The following is a 24,777-nucleotide window of genomic DNA, read 5'->3' on the forward strand; positions in this document are numbered from 1 at the left end:
CGACACATTGTTTGTTCAGGTGTCCACAATGGAGAATATGAGAACAATAGATAGTGTTTGAAAATAGGGATGTACCGAATCGTGATTCAGATACCGAATCATAGGGCACGTCCCTTTAAAACCAGGGGCTTACACAGCCCCTTTCAAATGGAGGAGAGCAGGTCCATACCTGCTGCTTCTCTGTTCACCGTGCATGCACGGTCATGTGCATGCCTGCATCGCGCAGGGGCAGCTGGGAGATGCCCCACCGGCACACAGGCATAGCTGGGGGAAGCGCCAGGATGACAGCCATGGCAGCAAGCAGAGGAGCAGCAGCAGGTATGCACCTGCTCTCCTCCATTTTAAAGGGATGCACCCCATGATTCAGCAGCCAAATCACAATTCGGCACAACCCTATTTGAAAATACCTTAAATCATTATTACTTAAGACAGAATTTATTTTATCAATTAATATTTATTATTTGACACATTTCTATACTGCCTCATATGCAACTCTGGGCAGTGTACTGTCATATGAAAATGGTTGGGTTGCCAAGAGAATAAACCAGCCAACTAGAGACTTGAAAAGTTGGGCTTGATTAGGTTAGAGGATAAAGGCTGGAGGCCTGGAAGGTCAGATACTTTTTGGCCTTTGGGGAGCTTTTGTTTTTACCTTTAGTTTTTCCCTTTTTGGACTACAGTATTTACCTGAATCCAAGGTAATTGGAGTCAGGTTTTTTTTCCAAATTCTTTGATACTAGAAATTGGGGGATCATCTTACATTCAGAATCCGGCTGCATTTCGGTAAATAGGTATAAACTGTATTTAATCTCTATTTTAAGGGGGTCATCTTTAATTTAAAGCTGACTTTGATTCTACTAAATACGATAATGGGGAAAAAGGAAGTGGCTTCTGAAAGGCTTCCTCTTCTGCTTCTCAGCTTTTTCCTTTCGTAACTAAACTTGAAATCTCTGCTGTAACATTTTTGGCAATATGTATTAATTGTACCTGGTTCATTTGGTTTTGAACTTCTGAGACTTCTACGGATTCTCTTGCTTGAAGGCTGGTAGATAAATTTTATTTCTTTATATTTTTTTAACTGTGAGTTTTCTTTAATACTGTCTATTGCTGGGAACAAGTAGAGTTTCCAAATGATCTAAGCAGGTGGAAGGGGTCTGATTAATTGCATAGCTGTATAAAAGTGTACAGCTTTGTACTGAAAACTACTGCTTCTATTCTGTACATGCACCAACCCCATCATCTTTTCCCCCTGAATAAATGGCTTAAATTTGTTTCAGTAAAACCAGTGTGTCTAGTGCTCTGAAAGTTAGTTTGTCTGTTGTCTAGCTACACATTCTCCCACCAGTTTAGCCCACTGGGGCAAAAAAAGGACCCAGTTTTCAGTACGGCCATCCTCTTACTATCTACAAAAAATACGAGCACAAAACATACATATTTTTAAGCTGCAAAACAGCTCAGAGGAGGGGGGGGGGAGAAAAGGCCTTTTGATACCACTAGGGCAAGCCAATCAATGCTTAGCACAGCCAGCTTCTGCTGCAAACTGGCAAAAACAGTTTGAAGTGAGCTTGGCCTTAAAACAATTGTTCACCTGATGAAAATACAGTAAGTGCACAAGGACGGGGCCGTAGCTCAATGACAGAGCACATGCACTGCTTACAGAAGTCCCCACGTTCAATACCTAGCATCTCAAGGTAGCGCTGGAAAGACTCCTGTCTGAAAACCTGGAGAGCTGCCAGTCAATGTAAACTGCGCTTAGAAAAAGCCCATGGTCCAACTCAGCAGAAGGCACTTTCACCGAGGCCCCACATCTGGATGTATCCTCACTCCCAGATACACTGTTGCCAAAACAGCTTGTCCTGGGGTTACAAACAGCAGCCTTCTCTATGATTTGGAACTGTAGGTCCACAGCTTCCATTTTGGGAATACCCAAGCTCACGGGATAGTGAACTCTGCACATGCCCACATCTGGCAAACTATGCAATTCAGTCGCTTAGCACAAGCAAAGCATGGGGCAATGCAGCCCTAGGTCACCATAACCAAGGACTGAAGGGAATCATCCCCAAAACCTCTCATGCCTGACCATCAAAGAGAAGGAACAGTGGGAAAAGTAGACCTCAGGTTAAGAACATACCCTCAGAGGGAATAGCTAACTCCCTCCTGCCAGAGAAAACTCTCCTTTGCAGTAACTCAGATAAGCATGGCACATCCTTACCCCACTGTCATCAACCTAATGAGCTGGTGAGGAGTAAGGAGTGAAGTCATTAAGAAAAACATCTCTCTCTACCTGGAGAGACATCACATTCTTAGATAAGCTTTTTAAGGTCACCCATTCAGACCTCCACATACACTTCACCCAAGCCATTTCTAGCCTTTTGTTCTACACCCAAGTTGGCCAACTTCTGCAACCATGAACTTCATTGTTCTACCTCCTTCCAGGGAGGCAGCATGACCTATGCATTGCCCCCGGCAATGTTTTGGAGTACAATTACTCCTGGCCCAGCCACATGGACTCAGCATCAGAATTGGAATCAGAATCTATATGAACCTTTACCATACTGGTTCTCAAGCTTGCGAGTGGTAACGCTACACCACTTGCTCTTTCTTCTTTCTGCTTTTCTGCTGCCTCCCCACTGTGAGGAAATCTGCTCATGTGCCCATCTACAAATTCTCCAGATGCACCACTGGATAAGGACAAGTAATACTTATCTCTAAATCTGCTCACCCCTTTCTCTTTCCTTTCCATTTGTGTATCCAAGTCCTTTCCACAAAAAGTCTTAAGCTAATTTACTTACAATTTGGACCTTAAGCTACAATTCCTCTTCATGAGATTCTTGTTAAGACCGTTAAGATTTTATTAATTCGCCTAACCAACTTTTCATTTTCTGTACTCCTTTTCTCCCAAATAAATCTTTAAACTGCATATACACATCCTTATCATTTCCAGACCAAAGTTTTGCTCAAGATTAATAGTGTAATAGACTGCTTCCTCACAGCCAAGTTGATTCCCCATGTCAACCCAAAGGTATAACTCGAGTGTCCTAAACAAGCACTCTGGAGCAGATCTATAAACAACATGTTCTAAGTAGCTTCTAAGGAACTCACTGATTCTGTATGTGTTAAGCAGCTCCATTTCTGCACATGGAAATAACAAAGTCACATTTCCATAGCATGTATTCAGGGAAGGACCGCATAAAACATGTTATTTGTATGGCAATTTATTGAAACCAGGAAAATATCAACCATGTTTTAAAATAAGGCATCACTAAGAACCACAGTCATTTGTATCAGAAGTCAACAGAAAGCAAATGAATCATAAGAATCGGCTCTGGATACACATTGAAGGGTTTACCAAAGTAATTTCTGAATTGCATCAGCTTCTTCCTTTTTTATAATGCAAGCATGGACATACCTGTTGCGCCTCCCACCTCACCATGACCACCAGATCCAGATCTCTGCTGAGACTTTCCACCAGGTGAAGAAGGTTCCTTCATTCGTTCTATAACATTTTCAGACAGCTAAAACGACATTGAAACAAAAGGAACAACAATTAATTTATCAACAGCTTATCTAAGTACACATTTCTCATACTGGCTCTTGTCCTAGCTCCAGGGCAAGCTTTTCCTCTCTTATTTATTTTAGCTCTGAACACTTGAATAACCTAGCCACAGAAGGATTCTGGTAGGCTTCAGGATCTTATAACACTTTTAAAGCAACAGGTAAACTTTACAATTGCTATGAACTATGGCTAGTGCCGAAGCAGCAAACTACAATTAACTAGCAATGAGCAGCAGTGTGGCTTCCTGGAGACTGCACACCCTCTCCTCACTCACTCTCTCCTCACTCCCATTCATCTTTGGCACTGGGTAAGCAGCAGCAGGTAACTGGCCCCTGTGCCAGGCTCCTTCCCATGCAGAAGGTGATAGGAACATAGGCAGCTGCCATATACTGAGTTAGACCATTGATCTATCTAGCTCAGTATTGTCTTCACAGAATGGCAGCGGTTTCTCCAAGGTTGCAGGCAGAACTCTCTCTCAGACCTACCTTGGAGATGCTGCCAGAGAGGGAACTTGGAACCTCCTGCTCTTCCCAAAGTGCCTGTATCCCCTCAGTGGAATATCTTCCAGTCTCACACATCAAGTCTCCCTTTAATATGCAACTAGAGCAGACCCTGCTTAGCTAAGGGGACAAGTCATGCTTGCTACCACAAGACCAGCTCTCCTCTTGAGGCTACAGATCAACTTGCATATAGGAGTCTCAGGGCAAACTAGGCATGGGGGCGTCACCATGCTCCATGCTTATATGCTAGGCTGTAATAGACCAAATGAAAAATTAGCATTTCATCTACTCTGTTTCTCTTGGGCACACACAAATCATAACCAGATGCTAAACTTAAGTTTTCCAACACAAGCCAAAACATTCAATGGGTTGACACCCTGGACTTACCAAGTTTTATCTGGATTGTGCCAGCATAAAACACATAGGTATAATTATAATTATCTCAAGCGGGGGAGGGGAGAAGCATAATCCACTAGGAACATCTCTGGAACACTTCATGGAGACAGCTTGGAACTATAGAGGAGCAGGGCTCTGTCTTCATCAAGACCCTTGAGTTTATGCCGCATAAAGCTCCAAGTAGACAGCACTTGCGTTCACTTTCTCCTTAATGCCTGGCCTACACATGCAGAAGACTGTGGTGGCAGAGTGGACCATCCCACTTCAGACTGCTAGTGGAAAGATCACAGTTTCAAATGCTTCCCCAGTACTAATAAATAATAATAGACACTCCTTCCAAATACAAAACCAACTTCGAAGGCAGAAAGATGAGCTACAATCTTTCCCCAGGGATGCTGGGGGTCAGGGGGCGGGGGGGCATGTCTGCTTTTTAAACTCAGAGAGTCTTTATAACAGGAGAAGCATTCAGTTGTGGTACCTCCCACCTGCAGTGTGATGCAGTACAGGTGGACCTCTTTATTAGCGGATTCGTTATCTGCAGTTTCACGTATCTGCGGTTGGGGAAATGACATCCGACCTCAGCATATGCAAAAAACCCATGCTGACCTTGTGCATCCATGTGCCGGAGGTGACTGGAAATGACCGCTGAAGTCATTTCTGGTCAGCATTTTAGGACTTGGAACTTCAAAATGGAGCTCCCTTTAAAAAAAAAATATTCAGGAAAAGGCATGATTTTCAGCCATTTTGAGAAACAAGGGGACGGGGAAAGCAGCAGAGACAGGTAAGGAAACCCCCCCCCAGTGAAAATTGGCCAATTTTCAGCCAGTCTGGGGCCATATTCAGCTGAAAATGGCCGACTGGGAGCGTAACCCCCACGATCCCATTGGGATCAATGCTTCCTTATCTGCAGTTTCCATATCCATGGCACAGCCGTGGAGCAGAACCCCCGCGGATAAAGAGATCCACTTGTACTGTCCATTCTACCATCTCAGGACACCATCACCTCTATTTACAGAATAGATGTATATGCCACCTCTCAATAAAAATATCCTCAGGGTAGCTTACACAGTAAGGATAAAACTATCACACACTACACAACAGAAGTCCAAAAACCAAGTCGATCACAGAGTAGGCGGAGACCAAGGAGTCTGTAACGGAGGAGACCTCTCCCCAGTCCCCACCTGCTCCATTTCGGGCAGCAGAGGCAACCAAAGGAGGGCACCTGACAATTATTTCAACGTGTAGGAGGTGGATGCAGAGCTAGGCATTCCCTCGGTACCCAGGCCCTAAGACATGTAGGGCTTTAAAAGTAAGCCCTGACATTTTGAATTGTGCTCAGAAAAAAACCCGTGAACATGTTGGAAAGACCAGCAAGATAACATCAACCTCAAGAGCTGGTCTTGTGGCAGCAAGCAGGACTTGTCCCCTTAGCTAAGCAGGGTCTACCCTGGTTGCATATGAAAGGGAGACTAGAAGTGTGAGCACTACGAAATATTCCCCTCAGGGGATTAAGCTGCTCTGGGAAGAGCAGAAGGTTTCAAGTTCCCTCCCTGGCAGCATCTCCAAGATAGGGCTGAGAGAGATTCCTGCCTGCAACCTTGGAGAAGCCACTGTCAGTCTGTGAAGACATACTGAGCTAGATAGACCAATGGTCTGACTCAGTATATGGCAGCTTCCTATGTTTCTGTGACTAGCCAGTCAAAACTTAAGAGTATAACAGCAATGTTCTAAACCAGCTAGAGCTCAGGAAGTTCATTTTTCAGAAAGGTAGGCCCACCCACAATGCACTGCAGTAGTCTAATCTGGAAGTTACCAGAGAATAAATAACTGTGGGCAGGATCCAGGAGGGTCCTAGACCAACGCACCAACCTCATACGAGTGCATGCATAAACCTAGCCAAACCGAGCTCAACTCATTCTTGAACTCTCACTATTCCTGCTTCTGCAAGAATAGAAACCAAAAGAAGAAGAAGAAGAAGAAGAAGAAGAAGAAGAAGAAGAAGAAGAAGAAGAAGAAGAAGAAGAAGAAGAAGAAATGTCTTAACAGGTGCAGCACACAGTTGTAGGTGCTACTCAAGATCTGCAATCCTAAACACACTTCTGTGGAAGTAAATACCAGTGAAATCAATGGGACTTCTTTCTGAGTAAGTGTGGCTAGGACTGGACTGCAAGTGCTAGTGAGAACAAGGCCTAGGAATCTGACAGGTCCATTATGCTGGAGAGATCCCAGGTTTGGGGATGTTAATAGTGACTATCTGTAGATTTTGGCTGGCATCCAGACTAAGTTACTCCACAGTACTACTCAAGAGTAATTTAGTCAGGATGTCAGTCATTAAAACCCCAGGATAAAGGTCATGTCAGCTCACAATACTATAATGCCAGCAAGAAAAGACTTCCTGTCTGCTCCAGCAAGGAGGATGTTGCAGGACCTGACAGCTAGGTACTATGCAGTATAAATTCTACGATTTCTCTGCTTCGGTCTTACAGCAAATTCAGGGACCTCAAGCTGGGTTAGTGTCACAGGGACACAAGTACGTGTGTTTACAGGTGAACGAACAAAGGGAGGAAGAAGAATCAAGGGGTAGTGGGTGAAGACAAACAGAAAACAGGGGCTGGGAGAAATGCGAGGGAATCAAAGCGACAGAAGGAACCGACTCTTCCCTGGGTGCTGCCACCCCGATATCTCTCCGTTTCATTATGTGCCTGTCATTTCTCTTTGAAGCACTGCTGGTAAAAGCTTTTCCACCAACTTCAGAAAGCATGACCCTAGATCCCATGACACGGAGGCACCCTTCGTAAGGAGTCTTTAAGAAAAGTGAGAGAAGAGTCAAAAGGAAAGCAGAAGTACTGGACAATGGCAAGGTGCAGAAGAATTAGCTGCCTAGGCAAGAATTTCTGAAACCACTAAGTTAGTTAGTTAGTTATTCATTCATTCGTTCATTCATTCATTCATTCAATTTCTATACTGCTCTTCCAAAAATGGCTCAGGGCAGTTTACACAGAGGAATAATAAATCAATAAGATGGCTCCCTGTCCCCAAAGGGCTCACAATCTCAAAAGAAACATAAGACAGACACCAGCAACAGTCACTGGAGGTACTATGCTGGGGGTAGATAGGGCCAGTTACTCTCCTCCTGCTAAATAAAGAGAATCACCACGTTAAAAAGGTGCCTCTTTACCAAGTTAGCAGGGGTCTTGCAATCCATGCATCAGTTGCAATCCATGCATCAGTTGCAATCCATGCATCAGTTGCAATCCATGCATCAGTTGCAATCCATGCATCAGTTGCAATCCATGCATCAGTTGCAATCCATGCATCAGTCCACCAAGCAGCCTGGACTTCATTTAAAACGCATATATTTCATCTTTCCACCAGACACACACACCCCAAGGCAGCTCACAGAAAATACTTTTAAATACCAACCATTACATTAAAACAACATAGGAAAACGCTGGTCCAGCAACCACGGAACAAAACACAAATACCAAAACAACAACAATGAATATTTATATGTGAATGTGTGTTTATATTAACTGCTTTTCAACAAAAGTTCCCAACACAGTTTACAGATAGATAGATAGATAGATAGATAGATAGATAGATAGAGTGGCTCTCTGTCCTCAAAGGGCTCACAATCGAATAAAGCAACACAAGACAGACACCAGCAACAGCCACAGGAGGGATGCTACACTGGGGATGGATAGGGCCTCATCAATACTAATCCAATTCTGCCAAAGGCCAGGGCAAACGAACATAAGAGTCCTGTCATATCAGATCCAAGCTCCTATTTCCTGTACTGGCTAACCAGATGTCAAGAAGGGCTTAAAAGCAATAGCCCTTTCCCACTGCTCCCCAGCAACTGATATTCAGAGGTACAATGCCTCTGAACATGGAAGTTCCATATAATCAATGTGATTAATAGCAATACTGTTATATGAATTTCTCTAACACTTTTAAAACCATCTAAATCAGTCACCATCACCACATCTTGGGGCAGCCAGTTCTACAAACGGATGACATATTATATGAAGAACTACTTTATTGTTGCTGGTCCTAAATCTATGACCCCAAATTCTAGAATTATATGAGAGAGAGAGAGAGAGAGAGAGAGAGAGAGAGAGAGAGAGAGAATGAATTTTCTTTTCAGAGCCCATTTTCTCAAAAGAACATAAAGTAGTGTTTAGCTGGCATCAAGAACACAATATAGGCATCAGAAATATATGCCTGGGGAGGGTGTTTGGGTGCCACCACAGAAAAGGCCTTGTTCCGAGTAGCCACCAACATACCTATGAAGGTGGGGGCACCTGGAGCAGGCCTCAACAAGGGACTACAGGGCACAGGCAGATCATTACACATACAGCAGACAAGCAGGTAGCCCTTCTTTAGCCTACAGTTCACAGATGTATAAGCAGCCTTGGCAAAGGATTCATACTGGAGATCCTTACACAGAGTACATAGGAAGCTGCCTGCCTTATACCAAGTCAGAGCATTGGTCCCCTTAGCTCAGTACTGATTACTCTGATTGGCAGCAACTCTCCAGAGTTCCAAGCAGGACTCTTTCCCAGACCTGCCTGGAGACGCTGCCAAGAACTGAACCTGGGACCTGGCTTGCGCATACAGAGAGCAGATGACCTACCACCAAGCAACAGCCTCATCCTCTCTTAAGAAAGTCTAGCCATAAACTGAAATAAATAAGTCTGCAGATATCAAGCCACCTAAACATTCCAGTAAGATATTTAACAAAAGTCTGTCAACAGACTGAGTTTTCTGGGGCAAGGGCAGGGGGCAGTGTTAAGGCTTATTTTTCATGGACGGAAAGAAAGAGCACTTATGGTACTGAAATGTGTGCCCTAACCATGTTACCAGACGCAGCCACAAACATGGTGCAAAGATAAGGCCTGCTAAGTCTCCGTGCAAAGGAGCAGTCTGAAGTTGAAGAAAAGATCTCCCTAAACCAAGCTGCAGGAGGAAAGCAGCTGCAAAAGGTACAGGAATTTTGCATGAAATGTGTATGGAGTACAGGATTTCACTGGGAGACACAGACATGCTATACTCAAGAAGCAATTAGGGAGGCAGAGGATATTAAGAACATGGTAGAGAAAAGGGGAGGTGGCAGATCCAGAGAAGAGGGCAGGTCCTGAAACTTGGGTGGGACACTGATCAAGACAAGAAAGAAATGCACATTCCAAGGGGCCAATGTTCCCTCTAACAGGGATTCCCAGATGTTGGTGACTAAAACTCCCACAATCCTCCAGCAAAAGCCACAGCAGCTGGGGATTCTGGGAGTTGTATTCAACTTCATCTGGGAATCTCTGTTAGAGGGAATACTGCAAGGGACCAACCCTGACATTCAGAAAGCAGCATCAGATTCTTAGTTGTCAGTCTCTTATTCTCATCGTTGACCAAAATAAAGACTCATTCATTCATTCTTTCTTTCGGATGTCAGTCTCACACAGGTCTTTATAACACTTTCCAGTTTCTCGTACCAATGTTGCAATTCCAGGCATCTGGGCTAGATACCAGCCTCAGCCTGCTTCCAACTAAGTCCATGAAAAGAAAGGAAAGGAAAGACTGTGCCGTCGAGTTGGTGTCGACTCCTGTCAACCACAGTCATGTGGGTTTTGGGGAGACACCACCAGCACTACATCGACATTCATTCTATTTTGTCTATCCATGTGGTTTTCTTGGTAGAGTACAGGAGTGGTTCACCATTGCCTTCCTCCCACACAGTATGAGATGATGCCTTTGCCATTCTCACTGAAGGGAGCATCCACCTCCAGCACCTTCCTATATCACTGCTGCCATATATATATATGGGCAGCATATGTGACTACATATATATATTTAATAGGCACAGTCTGGGAAGCACACCGATGGGGATTTGAACTAACAGCCTCTTGCTCCCTAGGCATGCTGCCATCTTAAAATGAAGGAGGAGGCGGAACAGCAGCAGCCGCCACTGAACAGTGGATCAGCCTGTCACGTGGTCTCCTTCACTGAAGCTTTTCAAACATGGGCTGCAAGGACAGCTGTCAGAAATGGTGTAGCTGTTTCCTGCTCTGAGTAGGGGATTGCATCAAAGACCTCCAAGACACCGTCCAACTCTAAAAATCTTTGATTCTATTATTCCAAGTGCTAGGACTACATGCAAGCTTCTGCAGAGCTCTAAGAGAGAGAAAGCCCCATCACCATGGAGAGGGTAGAACATCCTTCACTTTGAAAGCTGCAGTTCGCAAACCACATGGTTTCAAGCCCCTGCTCAGTCACGAAGCTCACAGGGGTGACCTTGGTTCACGTCACCATGTCTGAGTCTAACCCATCTCATACCAGGGTTGCCAACCCTCCAGAATGGGCCTCAAGAACCCCCACATAGGAGGTGCCCCCCATGGCTTTTCCCCACCTGTGGGTCCCCCATTAGCTGTACCCACAAATGCCACAAATCTCTGCATTATTTTTACTGCCACAGACTAACAACTTGATCCTCAAAATCCTGTGTCAGGCTGCCTCTGAGGAAACCATAGGGCGGTCAACACTGCAGGATTGGCCTTGAGCCTCTAGGCATTGTCTCCAGGTGACTCCAGACAGCCAACCTGGAGACTGCATTGGCCCCAGGTTATGCAAAGCATAATCCCTGAGAATCAACTCCAGGAAGAGCTGCCCAGGCTCTGCAACCCTAAATTGGCATCAATTGCCAGGCAGCAACTAGAAGCCATGCTGGAGATGCCCATGTCTTGATGACATGGAGAAAAATAATGGGGGCGGGGGAGAGAGAATCTCCAGGAATAGCATCTGACAAGAGTTGGCAAGCCTACCTCACAGGGCTGTTGTGAGGGTTAGGCGGGGGGGCAGCCCCTGCACCGCCCTGTAATTTCATTGCTGCAGGCAGCAATGCAACAACAGACCAGGGCTGCACGACCTCCGTCCTCCTGCAGATGTTGCACTACAACCCCCATCATGCCCAACGGTTGGCCACAGTAGCAGGGGATGATGGGAGTTGTAGTTCAAGAGCAGCTGGATGGCCGAGGCTGCGCAGCCCTGCAAGAGGCACCCATCAAGGAAGCAGCAGCACTGCCAGGAGAAGGCCGCTGTCCCCCTCGCAGCTCAGCCAGGGCGCTAGCAGCGGCAGCCGCAGCCGCCACCCCTCCTGGCCGGAGCCTGCCAAGGGCAGCGCAGTAGCCCGGCCATGGCGCGCGGGCGGGGATCCCAGACAGCCTGTAGGAGGAAGCGCCGTCCTCACCCGGACGCCCTTGACCACCGTGACATGGTCGTTCTCGTCCGCCTCGAAGGTGACCCTCCGCGGAGCGCTGCCGCCGCCTCCCATCTCGCCGCCCGGGGTGCTCAGGCCGACTAGGCCGCAACCCGCCGAGGGACTCAAGGAGACTCGGCGCCCCGCCCCCACCGCGCCGCCATTGGCCCGTAGCCCCTAAATGCCCCGCCTCATTCCCCGTTCGCTCCGTCTCGATTGGCTGAGGAGCCGTTGCCCACGGCAACAGTCCGGCCCAGCCAAGGACGAGCGGTCTGGGGAAAGTTTTTTTCCGCCCTCGTGGGTCCTGAAGAAACAGGCAAGAAACTTCGGAGGAGGGCCGAGAACGACAAATCCCAGAATGCCCTGGGGCCAGGGCCGCGGAGCGGCGCGCAATGGGTACTGTAGTCGCAGAAAAGGGCGTCGCCGAGAAGCGCATGGCCTCGCTGAGGACGGACGCATAGTGTCGGCCGCGGAGCCGCTTTGCATTCCGGGTTTTGTAGTTCTATTCGGGAAAGCTGGTGCTGACCAGCGCTGAGCCTGAGCCTGATGCAAGGTTTGCAGGATCAAGTTGTTAGTCCAAACACGCTTCCTAGGGCAGGGGCGGCCCGCTTGAGGTCCTCCAGCTGTTGCTGGACTACAACTCCCATCATCCGCATCCGCAGTACATTGTTGCCGGGGGTGATGGGGGTTGTAGTCCAGCAACTGGAGAGCCTCAGAGTGGCCACTCCTAGGGAGTGCTTGCTTCCAGGTGAATGTGTTTGACCCCTGCAGCTTCCTCTGCAATCCCCTGGACACTTACATGGAAGTAAATTCCTTTGGACTCTCCAGGGTTCACTTTTGACTAAGCCTGCATAAACTCATGTCACTGATGTTCAAAATCATGCCTTCATACCTGATAATTTGGAAACCACCACCCTTTTCACATATTATGTGTACACCCTTTTCACACATGTGCAACAATGTGTATGTAGAGTTATCCCCACATTATGTTCAATACACATGCTGTGCCCTGCATATTTGAGGGGCCTGTGCTCAGGTTCGATTTTAAATGGGTGCAGGTGCAGTCATCACACAAACACATGTGCCTGTCTGCAGACACCTGTAAGCATGTACAACGTTTATATTTTTATTTATTTTTGCACTTATATCCCACTCTTCCTCCAAGGAGCTCGTGGTTATTTTTATCCTCACAACAACCCTGTGAGGTAGGTTAGGCTGAGAGACACATGACTAGGCCAGAGTCACCCAGTGAGTTTCATGGTTGAATGGTGATGCTAACTCAGGACTTCCCGGACCTAGTCCAACACTTAATTATTATTTATTTATTCAATTTCTATACCACCCTTCCAAAAATGGCTCAGGGTGGTTTACAGAGAGAAATAACAAATAAATAAGATGGATCCCTATCCCCAAGGGCTCACAACCTAAAAAGAAACACAAGATAGACACCAGTCATTGGAGGCATACCAAGCTGGGGGTGGATAGGGCCAGTTACTCTCCCCCTGCCAAATAAAGAAAATCACCACATTTAAAAGGTGCCTCTTTGCCCAGTGAGCAGGGGCTAGGGTTCACAATTCAGGGCTGCACAACTGTGGCCCTCCAGCTGTTGTTCAACTACAACTCTCCTCCCTATTGGCCACGGTGGCTGGGGATCCAGAAGCCAAAGATGTGCAGCCTGGCTAACATCTGAATAGCATTCATGTAAGCATAGATCTGTTTCAAGCTGGATCAGAATCTCTGCTGAGGCCAGGATCTCGGAGGGACACAGACAGCGGACAGGGAGAAGGGTCAGGATCTCTGATAACTCCAAGCAGACATAGAGGAGAGCTGGGTACAGCAGGATAGGAAGGTTGTTGCTCCAGCAGCTGCTTGGAGCAAACTGCCAGGTTTCAGGGTGGGGGTGGGGGGCTTATTTACAAAGATTAATGGGAGTCCTCACCTTCAGTGAAATGAAACAAATATGTGCCATTTGTTTCATTCAGGATAGGTCTGCATTCATATTTTTTGACACATGAAAAATGAAGCAAATGAGCCTGATTCAATTATTTTCTCATTTAGTGTAAAACAAATGAACAGTAAGCTTCATCACATTTTATGGAGGGTACTATCTTGTTCCAGGCCAAGCCAGGGCCTCTGCTGAAGACGGGAGTAGGGTCTCTCATAACACGAGAACCAGAGGTCATCCCATGAAACCATAGGCGTAACTATGGGGGGGCAGGGGGGGCACGTGCCCCAGGCGCCACTTGGAAGGGGGCGCCAAAAATTGCCCCCGCCGATTTGCCAGAAAATTTTTTTTTATTTATTTATTTATTTATTTATTTATTTATTTATTTATTTATTTATTTTTGCAGAGCAGTCCCCCTCCCCCAGTCCCGGCGCCCCCACATTGGCATGCTCATCCAGCACTGGGCGCCGCGGCGTCTTCGTAGTCCAAGTCTCTGACTCTCACTCCCCGGCGCGCCCCGCCACCCCGCCACCAGTCGCGCATGCGTCGAGAGGAGGACACGCACCAGAGCAAACTTCCTGAACAACTCCCTCTTCTGAACAACTTCCTGAACGCCCGAACCAGTTCCCCTTTTTGCTCATTCAAGTCCTTCCTCCCCTATAATCTAACCACGTTTTAACTGAAAAGGTTCAGGGAGGGGAAGATGGGGGGATGTGGAACCTTGGGTTCCACATCCCCCCATCTCTCCCTTCCTGGACTTTTTCACTATGTAATGCAAGCTAATTTAATTATATGTCATCATCAAAATGGATTAGCTGTTTCAGCCCATCAGGAAAGTCTAAACCTCCACCGATTTAATTAACCAGACTGAAAATCAGATGAACAGAGAATGTTTTAATGAAAGGTGGTATATAAATTTAACAATAAGTAAAACTATCATTAGGAGCAATTAGCGATTACTTAAACATTGGTGCTGCCAAGCAATTTGTAAATAAAACTAGAAGCCCTTTGAAAATAAGCTGGAATTAATTGTAGGTTGGGCAGGGGGTGAAAGTATATACTTCTAAACATTTATTGTTAAATTTATATACCACCTTTCATTAAAAACAACCCCAAAGTGGTTTGGTTTTAGTCATGGATTTTAATTTTAATTGCTCTTTTTGTCAATGTGATGAAGATTAGTTAAATCTGAGTGGTCTTAGGCAACCAATGTTGCATCTGAAATGCCATTTCATTTTTTATTGTCATAAATACTCTCCAACCAATTTAAATAGCAAAGGTGTATATTATCGCTTTATTCAATTGCAGGGAATCTCAAAAAGCAGGATTTGCAACTAAGGCAGTGCATATCTTCTCTAAAATGGCCCTTTTATAGTTTTTCTAACTTTGAAATCATAACATAAAACAAAGCATAAATGCATAAATGCTTCCCCCTCCATTTGAAACCTTTTCTGGTGTAAATAGCGCGCGGTTTTGGAAAAGGGGAGTCTTTCTTTAACAGCGGGAGAATAAGGAGTCTTTAGCACTATCACCCTAGTCCCTCGAATTACTTTGGAGTCCTTGGTTTTCGTTTTGTTAAAATACAGTCACTCACAAGGGAAAGTCAGGAACAGAACCAGGGTGTGAGGGAGGGGCATCATAATCATAATAATCATCATTGCATCATAATTCTGATGTTTAAGATACAAGCCAACTTCACAGGGTTGTTGTGAGGAAAAACCTAAGTATGTAGTGCATTTTGAAATTTTTGGTAATTTTTGTAATTTTTAAAATAAAAGTTTTCTGAAACATGTGTGTCAGTCAGATGTATGTTGGGGTGCAGCGGGGGGGACGCAGCGGGGGGGGGGCAATTTCAGTGCTTGCCCCGGGCACCGTTTTCCCTAGTTACGCCTCTGCATGAAACTGATTGCCAAGGAATTTAGGACCGACAAAAGGAAGTACTTATTCACACAACACATAATTAACCTTTGGAATTCTCTGCCACGAGATGTGGTGACAGCCAACAGCCTGGATGGCTTTAAGAGGGTTTTAGATAAATTCATGGATAAGTCTATCAATGGCTACAAATCTGAGGGCTATAGGCCACCTCCATCCTCAGAGGCACAATGCCTCTCGATACCAGTTGCAGAGGAGCAACAGCAAGAGAAAGGGCATGCCCCCACCTCTTGCCTGTGGGCTTCCCAGAGACATCTGGTGGGTCACTGTGAAACAGGATGCTGGACTAGATAGCCTTGGGCCTCATCCAGCAGGGCTTTTCTTATGTTCTTATGGAGAGATACAGACCTCAAAGAGCTCTATGGAAAAGATGAGAACCAGATAGAGTGGATTGGCGTTAGGAGAGGCTCTGTTGTTTGCAGGAGGCTTGCCTCATTTTCCACACATGGGCTTGGGTGGCCCTGGAGGATCTCTACTTGAGGTAACATATCCTTGAAGGATTCCTCCTAGTCAGAGGATGAAGTCACAGCCATGCCCTCATAGGAACATAGGAAGCTGCCTTCTACTGAGTCAGACCCTTGGTCCATCTAGCTCAGTATTGTCTACACAGACTGGCAGCGGCTTCTCCAAGGTTGCAGGCAGGAGTCTCTCTCAGCCCTATCTTTGAGATGCTGCCAGGGAGGGAGCTTGGACCCTTCTGCATGCAAGCAGGCAGGTGCACTTCCCAGAGCAGCCCCATCCCCTAAGGGGAATAGCTTACAGGGCTCACAGATGTAGTCTCCCATTCAAATGCAAACCAGGGTGGAACCTGCTTAGCAAATCCATGCTTGGTATCACAAAACCAGCTCTCCTCAGGTCATGGTGGGGTGGCTTCTATGGATTCCCTGGAGCAAGGGTCTTGGTGGTGCCCACAGTCTAGCTTGTAGGATCATTCCACCTTCAACTATCTGCTTCATCTCCCAGTTGAGTGTTCCTGGATGCTGGGTCATGGCAATTTGGCAGTAATTGTTTTTAGACTTCATGAAGTTGTTCTGTATGCTTGCAGCAAGGCGGCAGCATGTCCACCATCTCCACCACCAATATTTTTGAACAATGATGTCTGGTTGCAAACTAAAGAGTAAGAAATTGATTTTGGTTCAAGTATTTGTGGACCAGAGATGCATTTTGCACATATATGAAGTGTTGAAAGGTAGGTAAATCTATGGAGGGTGGGCAAGTTATTTCAGAGTGAGGCCAAAAGCCCCTGCAATGCAAGAGTTGTCTTGTTATTATGGAGAGCACACATGAAATATGAGATACAGTCAAAAAAAGTAAAAGATCTAATCAGAGTGGGTGTAACTTTGCCTGATTAAAATGGTACCACTCAGCAAGCTGTGTGGAGAACATTTCAATCTTCCTGGACATTCCGCAACACACTGGGAAATTTTCATACTTCCACAGAAAGGTTTCAAAGGGAGGATTCAGGGTCAAGCTCATGAGTTGAAATTCATCTGCACTATCAGACTTGGGCTCTCAGTAGAGTCTTGCATACTACAGAGAGGAGATGTTGTGCACTGCCTCTTTAAAAGGCTGGCCCAAAAGCCTTCAGGGGTTTTGTTTTGTTTTGTTTGTTTTTTTAAGGCTATGTGAGATCTGAAGAAACATCTAATTTATGCAGCAGAAGCCTGTTAGAATATTTGAGCCTGTATGATCTCCTCCGGAGCCTGGACATTCCTAGGTTCAGATGGGCTAGAAACTGTACAGTCCTTAGATAAGTTGCTTGTTCTTTAACCTATCTCAGTGTTATGCACTGGAAATACGTATAATGCTTTTCCAGTGACTTGTAGGCAATAAATAGGTGAGTCAGAAGAGGTGTGCTGTGTGCCCACCGTTCTTTCATATTGAATAGGAATTTCCCTCCTTTGGATGTGTACACACACTTTTCATTTCGTATTCCCAATGTATCCCTATTTGGGTGCGTCACTCTCACTCATATCCTTTCCCCTTATCACGGGACCTTGTTGGCAGAGTAATGTGGCAGACTTTTCTCTTGCATGACTGGGCTTTCTGGCTTCACTTTGTAGAAACATCCCCTCCTGACATCGTCAGTATTCAAAGTGGAGGCAAGCACATTCGTCAATCACAATGCCAAAGCAAGGGAGTGTTGGATTTCCCTTGCCAAGGGAGAAAACATTGTCAGCTCTTGCGTTTAGGTACTTTGGGACCAGTGATCCCTCTAAGGTGTGTGTACACGTGTGTGCGCTCACATGTTTTTTGATGTCTGCTCAGTTAATTTTAGATCCCACTCAGGTTGAATCAGGAAGGCCCCACTCTAAATGCATGTTTAACGCTCGGATGGCTTTAAAAGTGGCTTAGACAAAATGATGGTGGACAGGTCTATCAATGGCTACTAGTCTGGTGGCTCTGGGCCATCTCCAGCCTCAGAGGCAAGATGCCTCTCAATACCAGTTGCAGGGGAGCAACCGCAGGAGAGGGGGCATGCACATACCTCTTGCCTTTGGGCTCCCCAGAGGCATCTGGTGGACCACTGTGTGAAACAGGATGCTGGACTAGATGGGCCTCCTTGGGCCTGATCCAGCAGGGCTGTTCTTATGTTCTTATGTACTGCCTCCCAGAACAAAACTCATTCTGCAGAGAGAAGAAAAAAGTTAGAACACTGCTTGGGATTCAGCTTTAGTCTCTGATCCCATCTTCAAAATTGAAATCCTAATAATGGTCCACATTGTAGGGTTGTTGTAAGGATGGCTGAGATATGCATGTGGAGTACTTTTAACACTATCAAGTAATCTTGTGGAACTCTCTGCCACAGGATGTGGTGACAGCCAACAACCTGGATGGCTTTAAGAGGGGTTTGGATGACTTCATGGAGGAGAGGTCTATCAATGGCTACTAGTCAGAGGGCTGTGGGCCACCTCCAGCCTCAAGGGCAGGGTGCCTCTGAGTACCAGTTGCAGGGGAGTAATGGCAGGAGAGAGGGCACGCCCTCAACTCCTGTCTGTGGATTCCAGCGGCATCTGGTGGGCCACTGTGTGAAACAGGATGCTGGACTAGATGGGCCATGGGCCTGATCCAGCAGGGCTGTTCGTATGTTCTTATGTTCTTATGTACTCATTCAATGCTACGTGTTATTTGTTATCAGCAGGCCCTTGCTGAGCGAGCTCTGAAATAATGCTGAGGATTTTCCCACTTCCCACAGCATCTCAGCTACAGGGAGTCCTGACTAATGTATCTTCTCTTTATTGTTGCCTTCTGCATCAACCGACCGGTTTCCATGCTACGAAACAATGCCAACATCATATCCCTTACCTCAACAAAATGGCACCTGCATCCTTGATACCTTTTCAAGCCATTGCCTTTGTTTTGATGTGGAGTGCCTTCCAGCAGATGTTTCAACAAACCCGCCTTGCTTCGGTCTTAAGAAACGACAGAAGCACTAGAGCACTTTCCTGCCACATTCCATGTGCCTTCTGTCACAAGATATCAAGGGCACAGGGCAGCCTTTGGGCTCGTTCACACGACCCTACACAGGAGGGTCCTGTTTACCCTCCCACCCACCCAAGGTAGAAGAGCTGCTGGGCACAATCCTGATCAGAGGTCACGTGAAGACCAAGACCAGAGTAGGAGGAGAGGAGAGTGATCATGCGGAAGCCAGAAGCTGGGCAGGACAGGCATGGCCAACACTTATTCTGTCCCCAGCATTTTATTGAGGGTGGTCGAAATTCCGTCCTACCCGACTCCTGACTCATAGGAACATAGGAAGCTGCCATATACTGAGTCAGACCACTGATGATCATCGTCTCATACTGCGCGGGAGGAGGCAATGGTCAACCCCTCCTGTATTCTACCAAATAAAACCACAGGGCTCTGTAGGTGCCAGGAGTCAAAATAGACTCAATGGCACACTTTACCTTACCACAAGATCAGTTCTCCTCACGATCACTCCCCACTCCTCCCCCCTTGATCTTTGCACTCACACAACCAAAGGTCAGGCATGCACACAGCTCTCCTACCCTAGCTGAGCGTCCTCCAACCCTGTTCAGGGTCATGTGATCCAGCCCAAACTCCTTGATATATGGTGAAGACATATTGGAAACACACTGGATTATTTAGGGCCCTGTGAAAAGCCCTTCTGTGTGGTGGATGCAAGGCTTTCCAAACGTGCCCTTGGAAGTTTCAGCATGTGCCCAGAGGCATCCTGATAGGGATAGGTGCCCAAATGCACATTACGTGGGTAGTTAAATACTTGCATGGTCTGTGCCGTTCCTTGTAGTGGTGGGACAAAGTACATTTAATGTGAGCAAAGGTGGTGTCTATCAGACCAGTTACTGTAGACACTGGAAGTAATACAGAGGGGTCTAAAGCATTTTGCTGCTGGAGGCCAAAAAAAAGCATCTCCGGGCAAGTGCTCAGCATGCTCAGGCCATGCAGCCCAAGGCAGAGGCAGTGGCATGCAACACATAATCAACTTGTGGAATTCTCTGCCACAAGATGTGGTGACAGCCAACAACCTGGATGGCTTTAAGAGGAGTTTAGATAACTTCATGGAGGAGAGGTCTATCAATGGCTACTAGTCAGAGGGCTATAGGCCACCTCCAGCCTTAGAGGCAGGATGCCTCTAAGTACCAGTTGCAGGGGAGTAACAGCAGGAGAGAGGGCATGCCCTCAACTCCTGCCTGTGGCTTCCAGCGGCATCTGGTGGGCCACTGTGCGAAACGGGATGCTGGACTAGATGGGCCTTGGGCCTGATCCAGCAGGGCTGTTCTTATGTTCACTGCCAGAAAATGCCACCAAGCCAAGCAGTGGCAGCTGGGGTGGTCCTAGCACATGTCAGTGGAGTTAGAGAGGAAAGAAGAGGCATGCCCCAGTGGGAGGAGGAGGGGGGAAATGAAGTGGCCATTAGGATAGTTGGTGCAAAAACTCGATCTCCATCTCCAACAGAGCCCAGAGAGAGATGCAGAGTTTATCATACAACTTCATCCTTCTTTTAGTGGCGATTGGACCCTTGTGGCTCAGGCACAACCCAAGGACCTCTTTCCTCAGTGATGGAAGCAGGTAAGGAAGAACCGAAAGCAATTCGGGGGTTAGGCAACAGGGGTAAATCCCAAAGGTGTCTGTTTTCATGCAGCCAGCTTCTGGTAGCAGCAAAGTGAGCTGGATAGATGGGACCATCAAGGAAGGCTGTTCTGGAGGCAGGAAGTGTGAATGGCACGCAGAACAAGACACAGCCAAGTGTTATGGGGGGTACCCAGTCTAGCGTCCAAACAATGGGTCACTCCACAGTGTGTAAACCAAATGAAGCAAACTGGTTCAAGAAACCAGGGGCAGATATAGCCTAAAATGTGTCCTTAGGCAACATTCTAGTTGCTCTTCTTCCTTGGGAAGGGCAAGTCTGGTGAATCTCAAAAGGATCCATTGTTTGTGTTTGCTGTGCTGAAGTACAACACAATGATTTGAATGGGTCAAGAACAACCTGTATGTAAATGGACGGAATGGACATACAAGCACGGTAGCTCTCAGATCGGAAGGACCTGGTGAACCAATCAGTAATTTTAATGAGAGAACCTCTGAGTTCTTATTGCCCACTCAGCTCTTTTGTGATGGGAAGGGAGTTGCATTCACTGTACCTTGTCTGACTTTCCTGCTGAGGTGATTATCATTAGCTTGTCTAAGGCAATTGCAGAGGAGGGGAAGTAAAGGATCAGCCTTAGGACAGAAAGACTTTGAGGAAGCTAACTTGAAAGATAACTCCAGAGCCTACTTAGACATCCCCAAATAAAGGGGAAAGGTGGGAGGCCAATCCCCTTGCAATTTGCTTGGCAGCTGCTGAATCTCAGGGCGACTGTCCCACTGCCTGCTAAGTGAATGGTCCCCAATATGTCAACAAATGGGAAGCCCAGGATCCCGTGAAACTCCTGAGCATGTTAAGAGTAAGAACCACAAGTCTGTCACAGACAAAAGCAGAGAGGCTTCTGGGAGCCCACAGAATCTCAGTGCTAGCAACAGTTCTGTGAAGCACCAAGATGCCAGGTGGAACATAAAAGGTTCCAAAGAAGCTGGGCAGAGGGAAGTTACCCATGATGGAGTGTGGCCATGCGTTTCCCTCATTTACTCCAAGCAGAAACTGAACTTTTGATTTAATTTGATCCTCTTTCTTCCACTAAAAAACCTCTGGCATTCTAAGGCTATGCACAAACTGACAGCTAAACAGCCATTATTTTCGTTTTTCTTGAAAACATCATGACTTACACAGGAAAATGCTTCAGTGCTTATTTATTTGGGAATTAATGTCCTGCTTTTGTCATTTATCTGCCATTTAACTTGGTTGAAAAGTATCTTCTGAACTAAGTAACCAAATAATCACTTCAGTGTTGCAGTCCTACCAATTATACATTTCTGTGCAGTGCTTTTGGGTTTCACAGAATCATATATTATTTATTATTTATACCGCGCCATATAGAATGAAAAGGAACTAAACGGCCGTTGAGTTAAGCTCTCTCTGACTCAAGGCAGTGTCAGGGAATAGCTGCAGACTGCAGTATGAGCAGCATCTGCTGGATCAGTGACAGGGATAGATGTTTCCACAATATCAGGTCTGAAGTGGTCTTGGGTCTAGATGAGAGACGAGGCTACAGTCTTAAGCACACTTACTAGGGAGTAACTCAGTTGAATATAGTGGGACTTACTTCCATGTAAACATGCATAGAAGACAGAGCAGACTGGCAGGACTGAAGCTTAATTCTTCCCCCCATAAATTATAAATTAGCTTTTGCAAATGTTGCCATTGATTATTTGCTCAGCCACTGCACAGCTTGTATCTGTATTTGACAAAGAATGAGGCTTGGCAAAAATTTGATCACTGACGGGTGAAGAAAATTGGCTGCAGTTTTCTAAAAAAAATCCTGTTTCCAGATGCCCATTTGCATGGACATGTGTGGGACCCACCCCCCAAACTCTCCCTCCCACCTGTGCTAACTGCTTGTTATCGCTCTGTGTGTGTGTGTGTATATGTGCTGTGTGTGTGTTGATGTGTGCAAGTGCACATATGTTGGAGATATCTCCCACACAGCAACACAGACTTGACTTACAGCTCACCTCACCAGATCAGCTCACAAAGAGCAGGCAGGTGACGTAACCTGGACGTTTGAATACTCTTGTACGAAGCCACCTTCTACCAAATCTTAGCATTTACTTACTGAAATTAGCTGCCTTTCAAGGTAAAGTAAGGTAAAGTGTGCTGTTGAGTTGGTGTCGACTCCTGGCGACCACAGAGCCATGTGGTTGTCTTTGGTAGAATACAGGAGGGGTTTACCATTGCCTCCTCCTCATCTCAGTATAAGATGATGCCTTTCAGTATCTTCCTATATATCTCTGCTGCCTGATATAGGTGTTTCCCATAGTCTGGGAAACATACCAGTGGGGATTCAAACCGGCAACCTCTGGCTTGCTAGTCAAGTCATTTCCCCGCTGCACCATTGGGTGGCTTCTGCATTCAAGGTAGCAAGAAAAAACTCAATTAAAACACCCCAAAGTGATACATCTAGCTAGTAGCGTCTGCTCTGACTGGCAGCAGCTTGCAAGGTCTTGGGCACTGGGCAGAGAGAGGTCCCTCTCAGCACCTGCTCCGTGCTCCCTCCCCCTCTTAACAGGAGGTATTGGGGGCTGAACCTCCCACAAAGACACCTTCAGCTCATCCACTCAGCTGCAGCCCATCCACATTTAGCAGCATCTGGCAGTCATCTGCCTGTGTCTCTGGAGTCCTCCTGCCACTCACAATTGGCTTGACTAGGTTAGATGGACCATTTGCCTGACTCACAATTAAGACATCTAATTTATTCTCTCTACAAAGCTGCAGCCATTAGGGACTGTGGGGACCTAGTCCTCCTAGGGATAAATCAGCCCTCCCCTCAATTAAGTAACTTTAAACATATCAGACATATTTATTCACTGTCACTTTGACTTACAATGGACCACCCAGCAAACCCTTTTGCTCCCTCACCATAACATTTCTGGCAAAGGGCCTGCCTCTCAGAACCCTGCCTCTCAGAACCCAGAAAATGTTCTGTTTAAAAAAGCAAGGGTTCATAAATAGTCAGATTCTGGGCTGGATACTAAGGGCCAGTTCTTACGATCACAATAATATGGGATAGATAGGAATCCACGGGCATGGGTACTCACAATGTCCTGTCATGATTGATTGATTGATTGATTGATTGATTGATTGATTGATTAAGTGCCATCAAGTCAGTGTCAACTCTTAGCGACCACATAGATAGATTCTCTTCAGGATGATCTGTCTTCCACTTGGCCTTTAAAGTCTCTCAGTGGAGTATTCATTGCTGCCGTAATTGAGTCCATCCACCTTGCTGCTGGTCGTCCTCTTCTTCTCTTCCCTTCAACTCTCCCCAGCATTATGGACTTCTCAAGGGAGCTGGATCTTCGTATAATGTGTCCAAAGTATGATAGTTTGAGCCTGGTCATTTCTGCCTCAAGTGAAAATTCTGGATTGATTTGTTCGATGGCTGTCCACAGTATCCTCAAAATTATTCTCCAGAACCAATGTTCAGAAGCATCAATGCTTTTTCTGTCTCGCTTCTTCAAAGTCCAGCTTTTGCATCCATAGAGTATCACGGGAAAAACAATGGTCCGAACTATTCTAATCTTTGTAGGTATAGACACGTCACAGCATCCAAATATCCTTTCCAAGTGTCAATACTTTTTCTAGCTTGCTTCTTCAAAGTCCAGCTTTTTGCATCCTGTCATGAGAACCCAGAAATTTCCAGTGATCTCCAGCCAGTAGTGTGCCAATCCAACATTTACGCAAGGTTGTTAATCTAGGAATCGAACCCCAGCTGTTGGTTTGGGGTCAATGTTGGGGTGGCACGCTGCCAACTGGAGATTGCCAAATATCTCTCAGTTGACCCAACTGGAAATTGGGAGCACATACACTATGGTGGAGCAGTGGGAAAATGCTTAACTAACAAACAGAAGGTTGCAGGTTAAAATCCCCGCAGCTACTATATTGGACAGCAGCTATATAGGAAGATGCTGAAAGGCATCATCTCACACTGCGTGGGAGGAGGCAATGGTAAACCCCTCCTACCAAAGAAAACCACAGGGCTCTGTGGGTGCCAGGAGTTGAAATCAACTTGATGGCACACTTTACCTTTGCACCGTGGGAATATATCATTTCCTGACTATC

The 24,777-nt window shown here is 46.2% G+C and overlaps 1 protein-coding gene across 2 annotated transcripts in view; it reads right to left on the bottom strand.

The window, feature by feature from the left end:
• Positions 1–11,846, bottom strand: part of CHCHD3 (coiled-coil-helix-coiled-coil-helix domain containing 3) — a 275,812-nt gene extending 263,966 nt beyond the window's left edge. For both annotated transcript variants that reach the window (XM_053258022.1, XM_053258021.1), the window contains exons 1-2: positions 11,690–11,846; positions 3,410–3,515 (exon numbers count right to left, since the gene is read on the bottom strand). In XM_053258022.1, coding sequence (XP_053113997.1) covers positions 3,410–3,515; positions 11,690–11,773 — 190 coding nt within the window. In that variant the 5' untranslated portion in view covers positions 11,774–11,846. The remainder of the gene's footprint in view (positions 1–3,409; positions 3,516–11,689) is intronic.
• Between the last annotated feature and the right edge of the window lie 12,931 nt (positions 11,847–24,777).

This window comes from Hemicordylus capensis, chromosome 5 (assembly GCF_027244095.1).
Source record: "Hemicordylus capensis ecotype Gifberg chromosome 5, rHemCap1.1.pri, whole genome shotgun sequence".
NCBI classification, from domain to species: Eukaryota; Metazoa; Chordata; class Lepidosauria; order Squamata; family Cordylidae; genus Hemicordylus; species Hemicordylus capensis.